The sequence below is a fragment of the Camelus bactrianus genome, chromosome 11 (assembly GCF_048773025.1).
Source record: "Camelus bactrianus isolate YW-2024 breed Bactrian camel chromosome 11, ASM4877302v1, whole genome shotgun sequence".
NCBI classification, from domain to species: Eukaryota; Metazoa; Chordata; class Mammalia; order Artiodactyla; family Camelidae; genus Camelus; species Camelus bactrianus.
Window position 1 is genome coordinate 20,688,936 of NC_133549.1, and position 18,018 is coordinate 20,706,953.

General features: G+C 46.8%; 1 protein-coding gene across 2 annotated transcripts in view; it reads right to left on the reverse strand.

Annotated features, from left to right (window-relative positions):
* The window catches only part of DOCK1 (dedicator of cytokinesis 1), a 484,307-nt gene that overhangs the window by 60,809 nt on the left and 405,480 nt on the right, over nucleotides 1–18,018 (reverse strand). For both annotated transcript variants that reach the window (XM_074373399.1, XM_074373400.1), the window contains exons 33-35: nucleotides 12,713–12,861; nucleotides 2,074–2,159; nucleotides 1,729–1,885 (exon numbers count right to left, since the gene is read on the reverse strand). In XM_074373399.1, the coding sequence (XP_074229500.1) occupies nucleotides 1,729–1,885; nucleotides 2,074–2,159; nucleotides 12,713–12,861 (392 nt within the window). The remainder of the gene's footprint in view (nucleotides 1–1,728; nucleotides 1,886–2,073; nucleotides 2,160–12,712; nucleotides 12,862–18,018) is intronic.

The following is an 18,018-nucleotide window of genomic DNA, read 5'->3' on the forward strand; positions in this document are numbered from 1 at the left end:
GGGAAGCTGGGGTTCTCTGTGTCACCCTGTCTCTCCAGTTTTGAGGGCAGTAGCTTTCCTGGTGGACCGAAGAAGAGTGATCTAAGAGTTGTCGATTTTCAGTTTGCCAGCTTTCTTCTTGTGGTGCGGACGAGAGCAACAACTTCCAAGCTCCCTTTACATGTTGGACCAGAAACTGGACATCCTTTCTGTTTAGATTTTCAAGGAAGAGAGAACTTGCTACAGAAAATGTTGATCATTAGCCAAAACAGGTGGCCCCACAACAGAAGGACCGGGCTGAGACTGCACGAGCTTTCAGCCGTGAGCTCCTCACAGACTCCGTGCTGACGCTCAAGTGCATGGAAGGTAAAATACAGTCCCTTTTGTTTACCTTTTTAATCCAAACACCTCCGGTCATTCTCAAGAATGAATGATGTGGCCTGTTTCCTCCTGGCACAAAAATCCACTTCCAAGATCTCGAAGTGCCTGCAAGCCCATACAGATGGTGGGAGGCAGGGCAGAGCGTCAACCAGCCGTCAACGGCCGGGTGGTGATGAGGAATCCAGAGGCCTGAAGGAGTTGTGTTCTCCTGCATCCCTGCCCTGAGACAGGCAGAGGAAATTGAGGAGAACGCTACCAGGTCCGGGAGTCTGCTTTTCTGGCTCCTTATGGGAGCAGCAGAGAAGGAGGATGCAGAGAGATGCAGAGAGTTTGGGGGCCAGATCCAGGAGTCACAGGGGTCCTGAGAGCCATGAGGTTTGCCACCCACGCCCTCCAGTGGAGCTTGTCCAAAAGCTTCCTGAAACATCACCCTTAAGCATCATCGCCCCATGCGTCTCCCGATGCACCATGACTACATCAGAAACGGGGTGTCCAACAGCCTGGCCGTGCCACAGTGACAGCAGGTGCGCAAGAGGTGGATGGATGGTGGTGGCCACATTCACCCGAGCTGAAGTTATCCACATGGCCAATGTGAGTTTCTTGTGGCTTCCGTAACAAATTACTGGAAACTTGGTGGCTGAAAACAATAGCTAAACCGTCTCTCACAGTTTCAGAGGCCAGAGTCTGAAATCAAGGTGTCAGCAGGACCGCATTCCCTCCGAAGGCTCCAGGGGAGGATCCGTCCTGCCTCTTCCAGCTGCTTGTGGCCCCAGACGCTCCTTGGCTTGTAGTCACACCACTCCCATCTCTGCCTCCCTCTTCTCCACTGGGTCTCTGTCTTCTCCTTTCCTGTCTCTTATAAGACACTTGTCAGTGGATTTAGGGCCCACTTGGGTGATCCAGGATGATCTCATCTCAAGATCCTTAACTTTATCACATCTGCAAGGAATTTTTTCTCCAAATAAGGTCACATGCACAGGCTCTGAGGATGAGGGTGTGAACCTATCTTTCGGAGGCCACCATTCAACCCACTACGGGCCACGTTTACAGTCTCCGAGTAATGAAACCCTTCAGATCCGTAATCAGCAAGGATGCTACCCTGGTCACACAATGAGATGGCTCGTCAGTCTGAACCAACGGGAAGAGCACAGGGAAAGCATCCCGAGGGGAGATGCTTTTGCAGATGCGTCTCGAGCAGCTCTGCAAACACCTCTCCATCCCTCCCTCCCTGCAACAGACGAGGGAAACAAGCAAAGGAAACTGATTTCTGCAGCGCAAAGCTCGGTGACCAGCTGTTGTTAAGGCTTCGAACTTCTGGGTTCAGCTTCCGGCTTCCTGCAAGGATGAGAGATTTAGCTTTTCACTCACCAGCACGTTGACGGTGCAGCTCATGCGGTTTTCTTTGTTCTCATCGTGCATGATGGTTCTGTAGTCCAAAAGCCTCTCCATCAGGCGCACGACGAGCCTGACGAAGGTTTCTCCCGTTTTGGCGAGGTACTTGTGCTTCCTGCAGTGCTCCAGGAGGCTGGAAAATAATTACACACACCTTGCTCATCACCCTCAGAAAAAAGAAACCTGACTAAGGTGCAGTTAGAAATATTTTCCGTTATTAACACATTTTAATTATTTTCTGGGCTGCAAAGTTCACTGTCGTCTAATTGCAGCCTCTCTGACTCTATTCTGACATAAGTCTCACTGTTAATCAACACTTACATTTTATCAAATAACACTTTGTACTGCTCGTCGCCTCTGCCTCCCTCCACTTCGTGATCCAGCTTGGTGATGATCTCATTTTCAAACTATAATGAAACAGAGAAGCGTAAATAACCAGCATGGCGGATATTTCATTTCGTGACTTGAGTGTCAAAGGTACATAAGTCGCATCATCAGATAATTGCCCGGTGCCTTTGAAGCCTGATTTCATTTAAGGGCAGCCACCCCCTGAGCCCCTGGGGATTTCTGATGGTTTCCCGCCCCAGGGGGAATCTTCCATTTCCTTCCCTGGTTAATGCAGCCTCCATGCATATTCTGAGAGCAGGAGCAAGAACCAGGGAAAGACAAGGAAATCATAGGAATTAAAAAAAAAAAAAAAATCAAGTCACAACATGAAAAAAAAAGTCCGAAACTTCATCTCGAGGAACAGTAACAGCTAAATTGTTTCCTCGAAAAGAACAGATGGTGTCTCACTTGCCAGCAGAGTTCTCTGCGATCTGGAAACATCCAAAGGGCCACTTCCCTGCCATTCCTTGATTCACTCTGGTTGAAAAATATTATTAAAAAAACAAGAGGAGCGATGCCTCTAAAGACAGACCAGCACACACCTCAAGCATCCACCCCAGGCCTCTCCTTGAATTCCCCAAAGCTCCTGGTGAAACTTCCAAGAGTATCAAGGTGGCAAAGGGTCCCCAGAACTGACGGACTGTCTCTCTGTCCCATGCTTTCAGGAAAACTTTGAATTCTGGAGAGGGGTCAATCTCCAAAATGTTTTCAAGGAGGTCATGAAGCACATGGCTGATCAGACTGGAAATAACTACCTCAATAGTGACGGCCACACATCCCCATCTTCCCCACCAGTCCCCCATCCCCGCAGGATTCAGAGCCGCTTCAGTCCTGGGATAAGTGTACTGGCCAGGTGAGTGGCTGTGATGTGGGCCAGGTAGGAAGGAGGGGTCCCACACAGATGGAGATGCCCACACTGGACTGAAAGAAGATGGGCAAAGGAGAATTGAAGGAAACAACAGCTGGAATCTGGGTTCAGAAAGCAAGCACACCAGGCGTGTATGCGAGGGCCTCTGGGATCCCTCTGAAATACACGCTGACATTGCTTCCCCAGACAGCAGCCCCTGAGCCTCCCACTGTTGTTGGGATCCCATAAGAATTTCATCTCCATGAGAGAAAGACTTTTCTTCTCCCTTGGTCACTGCTGTATTCCCAACTCCTAGAACCGCGCCTGGTGTTGATGCTCTAATGGGATGAGTTACTGGATAGAGCTGGTATTAAATTGGAGCTGGGGAGGGCTCAGTGCAGCAGCAAAGGAGTGGGCAAGCAGGCTGCTAAGACACAACCTGCTCCCTTGGCCACGCAAGCCAAGTGGTGAACACACTCATCGGAGTGTCTGTCACAGGTTCTACAGGCACCATCTACTGCACTGAGGACTCCGCACCGCTATGGCGGTGACAGCTGAGTGTGACCCCCTGTGAAGCAGGAGGCAAGGGGTCTGCTGAGACCCAAGGAGAGGCCTCGAATGCGACCTTGATCAGGACACACTGCCCGAAGCCACAATTTTATCATGCGACAGACGAAACGAAGGCTTAAAACAGGACTGGAGAGGAGTATTGATTCTTGCTTGACATCAAGGACTCAGTAACGTCACAGAAACCAGGACTTCAGTGAATCCTGGCCATTCTCTCCTTGATCCGTGCCATTGTCCCCTCCCCAAGTAAACACCCTCTTTTTGATTCTGTTCAGCTTAAGAAGTTCAGGGATTTTAGGAACAGAGAGAAGAGATGATTCTGTTGAAGAAGAAAGAACAAGTTGCTTTTTTTTTCTTCACCTGAGGTCTCATGATAATGGCCTTTACTATAAAATAACCCTTTGATATTAATCCACTAATACTCTGTTCTTTATAGAAAAAAAAAAAATTCTGCCAAAGGCTTTTTTTGGGGGGGAAACTAGCAGAAGAGAGATGGCTTGCCACTAGACCAGAAGTTGGTGTTTCAAGGCAGCCCATCTTCCAGGTGGCACCTCGATGGGGAAGGCCAACTATTAAGAAGCAAGCACTGATGTTCAGAACAAATCACTGAGAGACAAACTAAGACTCAGTCTAATTAAAACACGATTCAATCCCACACGTTTAACGAGCATACAACCGAGAAGGCACAGAGACTGCAGAAAAACACACACAACCTAGGAAAACAAACACACACAATATTTCAACTTGCTCAGCACTGGTTAATCAGAAGGATTGGAACTTGGAGTCTACTTTATGGAAATGTCAGGTTTTCTGTGCTTCCACGTAAACCACGCTGTCACAAACAAGGGCAATAAAGGAGGCCCCAGCTTCTTAAGGATGCTGCTTATCAAATTTTGACTGATGAATTTAATGTTTTCTAAAAAGAGTGGATGAATGATAAGGAACGCAGAAGAACACAGCTGATTCTAATTTTACTAAACTCTCGTCTAAACCAGGCAATTTGCACAAACACCTGGCAGCCCTTTTCTGTTTATCAGCCAGGATTCAATGCCACGGATCTGCAGCTAGACTCGAATTCGAGGGCCTCCGTTAATTTTTACAGAATATACTAGAATCAATTTGCCACTCTGCTGTGAACTGTTATCATAATCAGAGTTAAATGATCCTGTCCAACTAAACTGGAGAAAGTACATTTGCTATAGAGCCGAGCTGGTTTTTATCAGAATCATGTTTATTACCTGACTTGTAAATGCCTGCTGTCTGGTAATTTGCAACAGGATTCTGTACGTTTAAGATAAAATTAGCAAGGATTTACTGTGTTGCTCAAGGTGGGGGTGGGGGCAGAGGCTCATTCACGATAAAATCATTATATTTCCTCTCTTTTCTGAATCACCAATATCACTACAAAAATATCCACAGGGTGTCCAGCTTAAAATATTGAACAGAGCGTCTCTAAGCATCTGATACCAGCGGCCCTCTGAGCATATGAAACATAAGAAACCACATGTAAAGACAGGAATTTTTAGAAGGTTGCTGTTAAATTGAACACAGTGGAGGGTGTGGGGCGGGAGGGGCTGCGCTCACAGCGGTATTGTGTTAACACCGCCATTAACGCAATTAACTTAGAAAGGAACCATTGCTTTCACCACTCAGTGCCACCATTAACCATGGGTTATTGGCTCCAGTTTAAAACATCATGGAGTGAAGGGTCTCCACAGTGGATAATCCAAACGCCAGTCCGCTTGACTCGGAATGCACAACTTCTGTTGGGGGTTAGATTTACCACTCTTGCTAGAACACACTTATAAATGTATTAAGACCAGACCTGCGTTCTCTGTGGTCAGCTCAGCGCATCAGCAGAGGGGTATCTCTGACCCTTCTACAAATAAATCTGAGTGCAGACATGCCTCCTTCTACAGCCCTCTGCTTTGCTGTGCTCTCAGAGACTGCGTTTTTGACAAATGGAAAGTTTATGCGTTGAGCATGTCTACTGGCGCCATTTTTCGAACAGCATTTGCTCCCTTGGTGTTTCTGCGTCACATTCTGGTAATTCTTGCAATATTTTCAACTCCCCGCCAGCAAAAAGTTTATGACTCGCTGAAGGTTCAGATGATGGTTAACATTTTTTTAAAACAATAAAGCATTTTTAATGAAGGTAAGCGCATTGCTTTTTTAGACACACTGAACAGACTACGGTATAGTGTCAACACAACTCATACACACTGGGAAGCCAGAAAATTTGTGCAGCTTGTCTTATTGAGATGCCCCTTGATCATGGTGGCCCGGAACCAAAGCCGCGATACCTCCTAGACCTGCCTGTGTGGTTCCACTGTTAACTTTCTCCTGATTTTCAAGAATAGCCGCTCACAAGATACTGGAGGTATGACCATGGTTTTCAACCACCCCCTGGCGTTAGAGAGTTCCAGAAATGAGATCCTCTTTAGTTCTGCACCCCCAGTTGGAACTGGCAGGGCTGACAGAATTGCAGAACCACGCCCTTCTCTTCAGCATTACAGGAGGCATGAGTGGAAGAAAGTCACTTAGCCAGAAAACGTGGCCAAGAAGAAGGCACTGGTGTGGCTGGGCAGGGAGCAGCCTGGCTCTTCGACACCCTCGGGGCCCTGGGCTCACATGCTGAAACCCGAAAAGCAATGGATCCCCCCATATCTCTCACTCAGCCTTGAATCCCTATGCTCAGACGTGCTGATATTTTTATGTATACGGTATTCCTCTTGCTTAACCGCTCTGTAAACTTAATTACACACTTAATTAATCTCTGGCGCTCCGCATCCCATGTTCCAAAATCCCTACATCCTTCCACGTCTGACAAGCAGGCAGCTCACTGACCTTGACGCTTCTGTGAAATGCTCGTGAGCCTAGAGGCCCCAAGCCCCAGACCTGGAGTAACCTGGCTGGGGAACTGTCTGCTGCAAGGCTGTCACACCTGGAAACCCCTGAGACAGGTGCAGCTGCTCCCAGTTTCTACACGACCTAGACCGAGGACTGACCTTGGGGCTGTATTCAGTGACTGTGGACTCCAGGAACACGCCTGCACGGCGAGTCCTGTTAGATTTGATTAAAGGGGATTATGGGCATCTCTTTGCTGGGGGGCTTTTATAAACAGAATTCAATGTCATCAGCACTCTCAGGGTCCTAGTTTCCATGATCTCTCAGGCTGCTTTTGGGTCTGGGACTCAATGAAATAAAAGCCTCATTCTTGGGCCACATTTCCCCTCTAACCACCCAAAGCAACAGAATCAACCATTATTTTTTAAATGAAAGCAAAAGTAAACCAACCAACAAAATCCCAAAGAACTGAAGAATAAACAAGATAAAATCGCCACCAAACTTACTCACATTCACATTACAGCGCGAAATATATTGGCTTTGCCACCAAGTGGCAGAAGCTGCCAGCATCCACTTGGGTTGTTCAATTATTTGCTTCAGGTTACCAGCATGGGCAGTAGGAAGAGATTATTCAAGCAGGAACTCAGAAACCTCGCAGACACCAAGATCACTCATGTTCTAACACCGTTACAGTGAAATGGGAATTTCTGACGGTGGCGGAGCACCTCCCTGGCCCTCACGAAGACAGCAGAAAACAGCTCCATGATCGAAAACATTATTTGGCTGTGGAGCCTTTTCCATCTCATGGTTATTAACGGTATGGAGCCCAAATGGTCATTTGCTGCAATTCTCAGCTGTTAGTTTGGTGTTTTCCAACATTAACAAATGGAATTCTTTGAAAAGGTGCCAGGAGAGAACTTAAAGGTACGCTTTTCTTAGGATGCAAAAGCCAGTGAGGCCAAGACTCAGAATGGTACTGATGTGGGGGCAGGGTTAGTTAAGGCCAGGTGAGGGCTCATCCTGTGATATCGTGGCTCGCAGGTCACCGTGGATGATGCAGGAGACACCAAGACAAGGATGCCTCCAAACCTCTCCGCGCTAGCCTGGCGGATGCTGAAATTCACTCATAGAATCTCCCCTTTGGAAAAAAATCAGGAGTTCCCAAGGTCCTCCATTTCAGTGTAAACTGCTACTCTGGGATTGGGGTGGGGTAGGTGGGCACAGGGGCCAGTGCACAAACCTGCAGGGGTGACCTGAGGAGTGGACGAGTGCCAAAGAAAGTGAGAAAGAATGCGTCTCCTGGGACTGATGGGCAGGAGAGGAGCAGCGGAGGGAGATGCTCCAGGAGAACAGGTGCCGCATCCGGGAGGTAAGAGTCTTAGGCCGGGAGAACCAGGATGCCCAGGGCGGCCGGCGTGCTGGAGGCTCGCAGAGCCAATGGGAGAGGCAGGGAAGATGAGAAGTGGGCTCCTGTGGGGTGGAGGCGCAGCATGGCCCCGTGGGCAGGGCAGAGGGATCACATGCGCGCATCGAGTCGTGATGGATGGTGGCTGGAGGGCCTGCGGTCAACAGTGGCCACTGTGGGGTAGGGAGCGGCCGCCCGTGAGGGACACAGCTGGAGTGGACATCCAGCGGAGGTTCGTGGTTGCACCCTGTCTCCCTGCTGATGGAGCGCCTACAACACAAGCACTAGGGGGAAAGGACAGCCTCAGAAGAAGGCCCCATGCCGCCCTCACTGCACCAACAGGGGGAGAGAAGGAACCACGGGAGGGACGGTTCTGATCACAGAAGTTACACGGCACCAATCCTTTCTACGGACCATAGATCCATAGCTGTGAACACCAGCCAACATGGAGCATATTATTTTGTAGGTGAGAAGGATTTCTAGAGTTCAAGGTCACTTTGCACGCATGTGGGCCTCCCAGTTCATGTGCTTCTGTCTGGTCCAAGCCCCTCCACGATGGGTCAGATCAGCTCTTCCCATTGGTCTCGAGCCCCTTCCTGCACATGTGCTCTGACAGGTACCTCCTTGGGCATCAGAGAACCTCAGTCAGCGAGTCTGTGCGGGGCTTACTCGCACCCGGGAGGACCTGCCTGGAGCAAGTGACGTCCACCTGACTAAGGCACTGCCTGCAGCCCTGGAAATACTGTCCTGCATCACCAGGTGGGCATGGGAACAGGTAACCCCATGCCATGCTATCCCACCATCATGCTGGACCATTCAGTGCACGGACCCTGGAGAGGCAGGAACAGCAGTTCCCCAGACACAGACAAGGTCATGCCTATTCTGGACGGAGATTAATGCTCTTTCTTGCAAAAGTGGAGACAGGAAAGAAGTAGCCTCTTGGAGAAACACACGTGTAAGAACATTTTAATGAAGTGCCCTCTATGGCAGCTGAAGAACACAGAAGCAGCAACTCTGGGGAACTTTAGAAAAGCCAGTTTGCAACACATGCTTTTGAAATACCAGTAATGGTTTGATGCAATTTAATCTTGGGTAAAATGGCAAGTTTTTCTTCTGAATCCTGCGGGTTCCCTTCCCCATTGCAACTGTAAGAGTATAAAACTGGACATAACGCACATTTCCCGAACAGCAGCATCCAAACAGCCCCGCTCTGAAAGACGCAGCAAGCTCTAAGAAACATAAGCTACATCATATGCCCAAACACTAAGGTTTTGGAGGGAGCGTAACAGCTCAGTGGTAGAGCGCATGCCTAGCAAGCCCGAGGTCCTAGGTTCAATCCCCGGTACCTCTACCACTAAAAAAAAAAAAACTAAAATTTTGTATAAATGAAAAACCTTAATATCTCCCCTCACCCCATTAGGTTTGCACATCCGCTATGAAAGTGAAGCCCGCCTAAGCCCTCGTGGATGTGACTAATAAGGTCAGAGAACTGGACTGGTGGCGGAGTAAACAGCGGCCGGCCAGCCCCAGCCTGGAAGCTCCCTTGGCGGGAGGGCAGGCACAGCGGTGCCCTGCTGCTCTCTGCACCTGCCCACTCCACACACTCCCCAAGGGCAGGCCCCGAGCTTCAGGAAGAGCAGCCAATGGAGGACGAGAGTTGAACTGAGAACAGGAAGGAGTCAGAAAGGGTCCAGCAAGTCGAGAGACAAACACTGTGGTCCAGGAGAGCCCCAGAAGAGGCGTGGAGGAGACAGAGGGAAACTGACAAGTGACGGCGACCCACCACGGAGGCCAAGGGAGCAGGGCCAGGCCAGGCTGGGGGGACGGTGCCCATAAGCCGAACGGCAAGGAGCCTGGCGGAGACGGGGTGATGGGGACACGGCAGGTCTTGGGGGGATGGATGACATTGCACGAGGCATTCCCCCAGGGGGCTGAGACAGACTGACGGAAAAAATAAACGGAGATACCTGCCATGGAAAAGAAAATTGATTATTTCCCAATTCACAGGAACAGATGAATATAGCAGAGATTTTTCTCCAGTTTCAGCTTTCCTGTCCTGACCTTACCTCTGGTCTGTCCTACCATCTGTCTGCGAAGGCACCAGAGGTGACGATACAGATGAACAAGTGGCCAGTGACTCCTGAACAAACAAGTCAAGCAGCTGCTCCTACTTACTGGCCTGAGTGGGGGCTCTTTTGCTGGACCTAGGTCTTCCTTTGTGTTTTTATTCACACACATCCAAGTGAGGCGTGTTTAATGCTAGTGAAATGGGGAAGAGTGAAGCGAATTCATGGTGTTACTCAAACAGTTTGGTTTTCTGGAAAGATGTCTGTTGATGTTGGAGAGATTCTGAAGCCACCACTGGGCACCGAAAACTGAGAATGGAAGCAAAAGTGGTGTGACTTTTGTTAGCTTTGTGCCATTTACTGACGAACCCAAGAGCCCTGTGATCTGGAGAAAATGAAGCACGTGTGCAGAAGACTGTCAGGTATTTTAAAACTATGGTGGAACAGGAATGAGAGAAAAAGAATGGAAGGAAAGGGGGAAAATTCAAAAACCAAACTCTCTTTCACACCTTTATTCCAATTGCCGTTATTCTGACCCAACGACTGCTTAAAAAAATGACAAATGACACGTTTTCAAGGCTTTTGGTCTTACATTCCTGGCTAGTAACATTCATCTATATAAACATGTTTTTCTCCTTTACCTGATTCTTTAATAGCATCTTTCCATAAGGTCCTTCTTTGAGCCTTGATTCATATAAAATTCAAAATGTCAGATGCATTTTCAGCCTGGGCAAGAGCATTTTAAATCTCAATGCCCAGTTCTGGTGAGCTGTGCAGTGAGACGGGACCGTGATTTAGTGCCAGCGGCAGGGGCGATGGGTTAAATCTCACAGCAACAAGATGGAACACTTTGGCAATCGTGTCCAAAGTTACAAAAAAATATTTTGAATCCACAATTGCATTTTTGAGACTGGACGCCAGGAAAACTTTGAAAAGAAATTCAATGAATATATTCACTGCACACTGATGCAGAGTAGTGAGAAGCTGCGAACGACCTACATGGCCAACTAGAGGGGATGGAGCAGAAAGAACAAGCCGCTCACTCTGTGAAACGTTGCAGCATCATTAAAGTCAGCTAACTGCACTGTAACCAAGGAAAACGTCCTTGACAGACTGACAAACAGAAAGACAATAACAAAAATGGGACAATATTTACATGACATCACACATGTACAGAGACTGATGGTCAAGGAGAACAAACCCAGCGGCTCTTCCAAAACCATCTCTTTCTTCAAATAATCAAACGTAGGGAAATCTTCCTCACCCGAAAGGAAAGAAGGAAGGATGGAAGGAAGGAAAGAAGGAAGGAGGGAAGGAAGGAGGGAAGGAAAGAAGGAAGGATGGAAGGAAGGAAGGAAGGAAGGAGGGACGAAGGGGAGGCTGTATGGGGTTTGACTTTATTCACATCTCACATCTCTTCTGAGTAGCTTCTGTTTCATACCAGTTTCACAGCTCTGACCCGGATTCATAAAGATGCTCAGCGATCTGCTCAGGACCCCGCTAGCTCCTGGTTAAGCAGGGCCTCAGGGTCTGCCTGACTTCAGTGTTAAACTCCACTCTTACTTACAGAGCAGGGGCACTCTGAACTTTGTATCTGCTTTTATTTTTTAAAAACAGGAGGAAAGTATACTCGTTTATTTAATACAAGTTTTATGTGAAACAGAAGCCTTCATAAGGAAATGGAGGTCTGAAGACACAGCTGGACCTGAGAGTTTTCGCGCTGGGACTGATGGCGAGAAGACGGCGGTGGAGGGACGTGGAAGGTCAAGGGGTGGGAGGTAAGTGTCGTGAACAGGGAAATGCAGCAAGGCCTGCTCGCTGGGGTTCTTGCTGGTTTGCATCTCCTTTCTGTTCTGGGAAGTCGCCCAGAACAACACAGCAAAATTGTTCTTCACAGCTGCTACTTCCGAGCAATAATGACAAACGCTGACCAGTTAAAACTTACAACCTATTCAGCTCTCTAAAACTGCAAAGTACAAAGGTGCGGAGGGAAATCTACTCTAAATACTAGATCGCACTCACATCACGTTTCCTTGATGGATGCAGTTTTGATTTCCACTCAGTGTAGGAATTTCTCACAAAATTCCTCAAACATCCATGTAAAGTGCTTAGTACATTAGCTTCCTTGAGTTACTATAAAATTTTAACAGTGGAAGCTTTCAGTTTAGAGGACCCACTCGCCTCCTGCCAAGCACCGCAACCAAACCGTCAGAGCACAACTCACTGTGTGCGCATGTGTGGGAACTCGTGTGGGTGTGAGGGGGTGTGTGTGGTGCACCCCCCCGTGAATCCTTAAACACCGTATTTTTCTCATGGAATCCAGGGAAGGAGACTGTGCTAGTTTTCATGCATCAGTTATTCAGATTTTGTCCTTCCCCGTGTGAATACGGTATGCTTCAAGTACTTTACACACTCTTTCTTTAAGGAATTCTCAACAGCTTCCATTGCACACATAAAGAAGACCAAGACACACACTTAAAAGAATAAAGGTAAAGGCTCTGGACTTAAAAAAATACCGTTACTCGGCAAGAAGCAGCCAGTCTGAGAGGTTGCAGTGACATCTGATCAAACGCTCTGAGCGCACATAGGAAGGAGGGTGGAAGACAGGCTTATTTAGTTTGATGTGGAAGTAAATCCAGATAAAGTAAGTAGGTAAAAGCTAGCAATCCTCCCCAAGAAGAGAGGCTCTTCCACAAGGAAAGTCCCTGGACTTTTCTCTCTTAAGCTGGAGGGACTTATGTTTTCCACGCTCAACACGTGTAACTCGAGAACCATCTAAAGTCCTTCCCAAGGTTTTTGGGCTCTTCCCCTGTTCTCTCCAAGCCACGCCCACGTCCTTACCATCTGGAAGCTCCGGGTGGAATGGAATTCACACTGCATCATGTCGAAGAAGATGGGGATGGTAGCTTTGCGCAGTTCAGTCTCAGGAATCAGTGTCATTTCTAATATCGGGCCGACCATTTCCGGAATGAACTTTATCTTGTGTTGACCTTGAATAAAGAAGTGCACGATTCAGAAACTTTTTTGAAAAAAAAAAAAAGGATTCTGAAATGGGCTTCAATGAACAACAACAAAAAACCTACAAAGATCATTGTGATTTTGAATGCGAGGGTCTTGGGAACGTGTATTCATTTCTCACCTGCAGGCAACAATTTTGAACGTGTCCAGCCTTTAGTATAAGATGTGGACTATATTCCAAACGTTGTAAGTGAAGCTATTAGAAAAACCCATCCACTATAAGGCCTGCAGTTACGATTAGTCTGTCATAGACGATAAACGCTGTTTCACAAATAGACAATCAAATTGCACGCATCAGGGTCATGGGCGGCTAACCAGCGCCCAGTTTGGGAACGAGCAGGGCTGGGGGACGGGCCGCTTAGCATCTCATTTTGTGGACAATTAGCAAGAGCTGATATAGTAAAGGACTTAGAGTGGATGGTCTCTCGGGTCCCCCTCTAGCTCCAACCTCGTATGAAAAAGAGTTTACCATCTGGACGCCCCATGCACAACGCTGAGTGATTCCCAGTGACTGCAACCCAGGAAGTCACAGCTGGGCCTCAGAATATGAAGCTGTGAAGACAGAAAGGATTCTGCCTTCTTTGACTACGAAGTGATAGGAAAATGCTTATTTAAGTAAGTAGTGTATTAATCTTAGCTCACCTATCTTGTCCACATTTGACTTTTCTAAAGAATTCAGGAAAAGGATTCTCAAATGTTGTTTTTTAAGCAAATACTATTGCCATTGTAAATAATAATAAACACTATAATATTAGTTAATATGTACTAAGTACTACCACCTGACAAGCCTTGTAGAAAAAGTCTCATTAAATTCTCAACATAAAATAAATTTCTTCTGTGCAGCACAGGGAACTATGTTAAGTATCTTGTCATAACCTTTAATGAAAAAGAATATGAAAACGAGTATATGTATATGTATGCAGGACTGGGACACTGTGCTGGACACCAGAAATGGACACATTGTAATTGACCTTACTTCAGTAAAAAATTTTTTTTAAAGTAAAAACTGAAAATAATACATCATACCACCTCACAGTGCTGATAAAACAATTTAAAAAATAAAGTAATAACTAACAAAATAATTCTCAACATAATTTTATGAGATGGCTACCATTTCTCTTTTTTAAAAATAGACTTTGTTTTATCTTTTAATAGACTTTGCAGCAAAACAGAGCAGACGATACAGAGCTTTCTCCTATACCCTGGCCCCCATTATCAACAACCTCCACCACAGTGGGTACCGTCCTTAACTCTGTTTTACAGATGAGGAAACTGGGCCATTCCCCAAGCCAGTGTGCCGTACGGTGGAACTGGCGGAAATTCAGCAGGACTGGAACCCAGGTCTGTGGTTCTGAAGCCTCGGCTGTGCCCCTCATTCCCTGCCTGCTTGTCACGGGGTCCTTCCAGGACACCAGGACTCTCCATCTCCCCGTGATAGAAAGGATGCTGGCCGGCCGCATCACTCCCTTATCTGTCTGCTGTAATAATAACCCAGACGCAGAGGACGCGACCTGTCATTTCATCTAGCATTACTGGGGTATCACATGTCTAAACTGAGTCCTCCGGAACGCAGAGACTGGCTTCCTACAGGCTCCAAACCTTTAGGTTTATTTATTTTTCTTTTCTATTTCAATTGCTTTTGTTGGAAATCTGGGTGTCACACCTTTTGAGGTCTCTGCCTTGGATTCAGACACTGCAAACTAAAAATCTCTATTTTTGATTTTTTTTTTCATTATTTGCTGCCATTGGGTCTCACCCAGCAGTAGCCTCCCCACCCTGCCGCATCTAAATCCCCGAGGGCTGGGGGTGATGTAGGGGTTGCTTAGAACTTGAAGTGAAACACGGCACGCAGAGGGGAGAGGCTGGGACCCCCACTACCCGCTTTCACTGCCTGGAGAGGAGCTGCTGAAAACTCATTTCTAAAAAAAAAAGACGGGGCTGGCCTTATTTAAGGTGACATAATTAGAGGTAGGCCCCATCAAGAAAGTGGTCTTTTTATAATTCCAGCAGCCTTCTTGTCTTTAATTTCAGGAATCTTGATTTATTTTCATTTCACCCATTACAATTTACTTCATTTTGTTTCCAACATGTAACAGAATGCACAAGAATTAAATGCTTGAATGAATTATTTACAACATTTTTCATTAATGCTCGTAATTCGTCCAGAGTTATGCAATCTTACTAACATTTTTACACAACCAGGAAATAGAATGGATACTCTAAAGAATTTAGTTTACTTTGTAACTCAGCTAGCACAGATTTCTGTAAAGAGACCCATCAAACAAATTTGGCTATTACAAACAAAGACACTTAACAAAACATACAGTCCTCATAACTGGCCTAAATTAATGTGTGGCTGAAATTTGCATTGGGTGGTCACATCTACAAAATGTAACCTTCAGGAAGGAATCTGAATATAATTAAAATCTTATTAACCTTTACTAAATAAATAATATTTTGACAAAGGCTCTAATAACATGATTCTCATCACTTCCCCAAATGCTGAATGTTTCTGAAAAGTATGTAACTGACGCAAAGTGTTCTCTTAAAAATGCTATTATAGTCCATCTCTCAGGTGACACTTTTCTTGTATTATGCCTAAAAAATGTCAGAGCCAATGTTTCAGAAAACAGATGATGGTGACAGCGAGTTGTTCATCACCGCAACTGGAGTGCCACCGAGGGCTCTCCGTCACAGACAGCCAAGCGGGGAGGCCTGAGCATGTAAGGGAGTGACAAGCAGTTGTGGATGCAGGGTTTGGAAGAACACATTACAAAATCCAAGGTGTCCTAAATGAACTTACCCACAAACAGAAACAGACTCACAGACATAGAGAACAAACTTATGGTCACCAGGCAGGCAAGAGGGTGGGAAGGCACAAATTGGGAGTTGAGATTTGTACCTCTTTGGGGAGTACTGGCAATATTAGCTATCCTGATTGCGGTGATGGTTTCATGGATGTATACACCTATCAAAATTCATCAAATTGTACATCTGAAATATGTGTAGTTTACTGAACAAGAATCCTACCACAAAAAAGGTGCTGTAAAATAAAAATTGAAACAAACAAAACAATACAACAAAACAAAGGTGTCCTAGTCTCGATTCTTATCCCTCCCATTCATACGGGAGCCACTGGCCGGGGGCCCAGCGCTGAGCTCTAGCCTCTGTCATACCCCCGGGGGTTTAAACTTCAAGCACCAGTGATCCTCAAGGTGAGTGAAGGCCGGGTGATATTCTCCAGTATTCATCTCTTTTCCCTTTTTTCTTGGCATTTGCATTATGGATTTCCCCTGGAGCATCTCTTGTTCAAATTTAATGATGAACTCAGGTTTGGAATCAGTGGGGCTCAAGGTGAGTCCTGAAGTGTAGACTTCAGGAAAAAGAGGGCGCACCTTTTTTTCTCCCCTTTTGAGACAAAGGGAGAACAGACTAATTATCGGATCAGAATGGGGACCTTTCACCTCTGGTCACCTTGCCAAATTCCTGGTTACCACTCCCCGATTCGTGACAACCCGGCGAGTCTTTCTTCGAGTTACAAACATGCAGCTTCTTTCCTGGGAACCCGACCATGCTGTCTCAGGGCAGCGGGGACCTCCCTCATCCGCAGCCTCCCCCCGGGTGTTTGGATGACCTCCTGACAATCACGAGCGTTCAGAAATCTGGGACATTAAACATAGTCCAATCCCGGGAAAATCTCCCTAAACACACAGGTAGACAGAGCAAAAATTTCTGTCACCCAGTCAAAGGGATTAGGCCCCACTGTATACATATGGGTTTTCATGAAAAGCACACAATTTTTCCCAGTCTCCAAAAATACCCATGAAGGGAATCCCTGCATGACAAATATCCCAGGTGGAACCTGGCCGATAAAGATCTTGCCATGAGCACATTTGTTCCGGCCAGACTGGACAGCCGGCGCGGGCTCCAGTGTGCTGTGTGTGATCAAGAAAATGCAAATCGAGGCGACGGAGGCAAAAGTCAGATCAGGTGCTCGGCAGGCAGGCACGCGGCGCGCGCTTTGATAAATAACTGAAGAGCTGGGTAAATAAGCACATTTCCCCCTCCTTTTTTGGAGAGAGTCTGCCTTTGATTTCTCCTTTCACACTCAAAATGTGACAGGTTTGGGAGGAAAAAAAAAGTGCTGCTCTGTCTCACGGGGCAGCGCTGTGTCTGCACTTGCATTAAATCAAGCAAAACAGACCCGGATCCTGGCTCTGAAGCGCTGCACGGAGGCGGGATCGGAGCCGCTCAGACTAGACGTGTTACTTGAAAGACTCAAGGAAGAAACCGTCTCACGGAGCATTCGGCTTGGGGCCTGACCCAGGGATAGGTGACTAATTGTAAGATGGTAAATACATCTGACTTCTATTTTTAGTTTCTTGGGTGAGCTGTCTAGATCAGATGGTCAATATGTTATCAAACCTGAGCCCATTTAGGGGGGAAAAATAGCTGTGTAGGAAATAGGTTGTGGACATCTTGGGAAATTAAGATGTGCCGTTCATGAATTTCTAGAGTGGCGGCCCCAGCAGTGACACTGGCAGGCAGGTTCCAACACCTGAGATTCACAGCAGGAAAGAAACAGCCAGGCTGCCAAGGGGACCCCTGAAGGTGACCCCACAGAGCTAACTTTAGCCATTTTGAGGGGCTGCCTGGGGCAGATCCCATGAGCCGCCAATACGTTTATTTTTTTTTTAACTTTCAAAAATAGTTTAACTCTTTTGTAAGCAAGAAATGCAATCATGTCGGTTAATGATTATTTCTTGCTGTTACCAAATCCCTGCCCTGAACTGACCACAGTCATGGTCTATAATTGACCTCTTGGCCACTTCTCATGTCAGAGTCAAAGATCCCAGCTAAAAAGCCGTCCAACACAGGTCTGATACATTCATTACTGTATTCAAATCAGCAACTGAAAACGGGACATTTGCTCTCTCAACTGCATCCTTTTACATGGTGGATCAAAAGTCTCCGCTGCTTGACTCAGCCTATTTGGAGCATAATGACAGATCAGGTCAAGAGGACCAACCGTTTTAATTGGTCGAGCCTTCACAAGGGCCTGGAGGTGGCTTCTCAGAGAAGCTCACCTTCCTTCGCTGAAATCATGGACAAGGAGCAAAAGAGGAGTC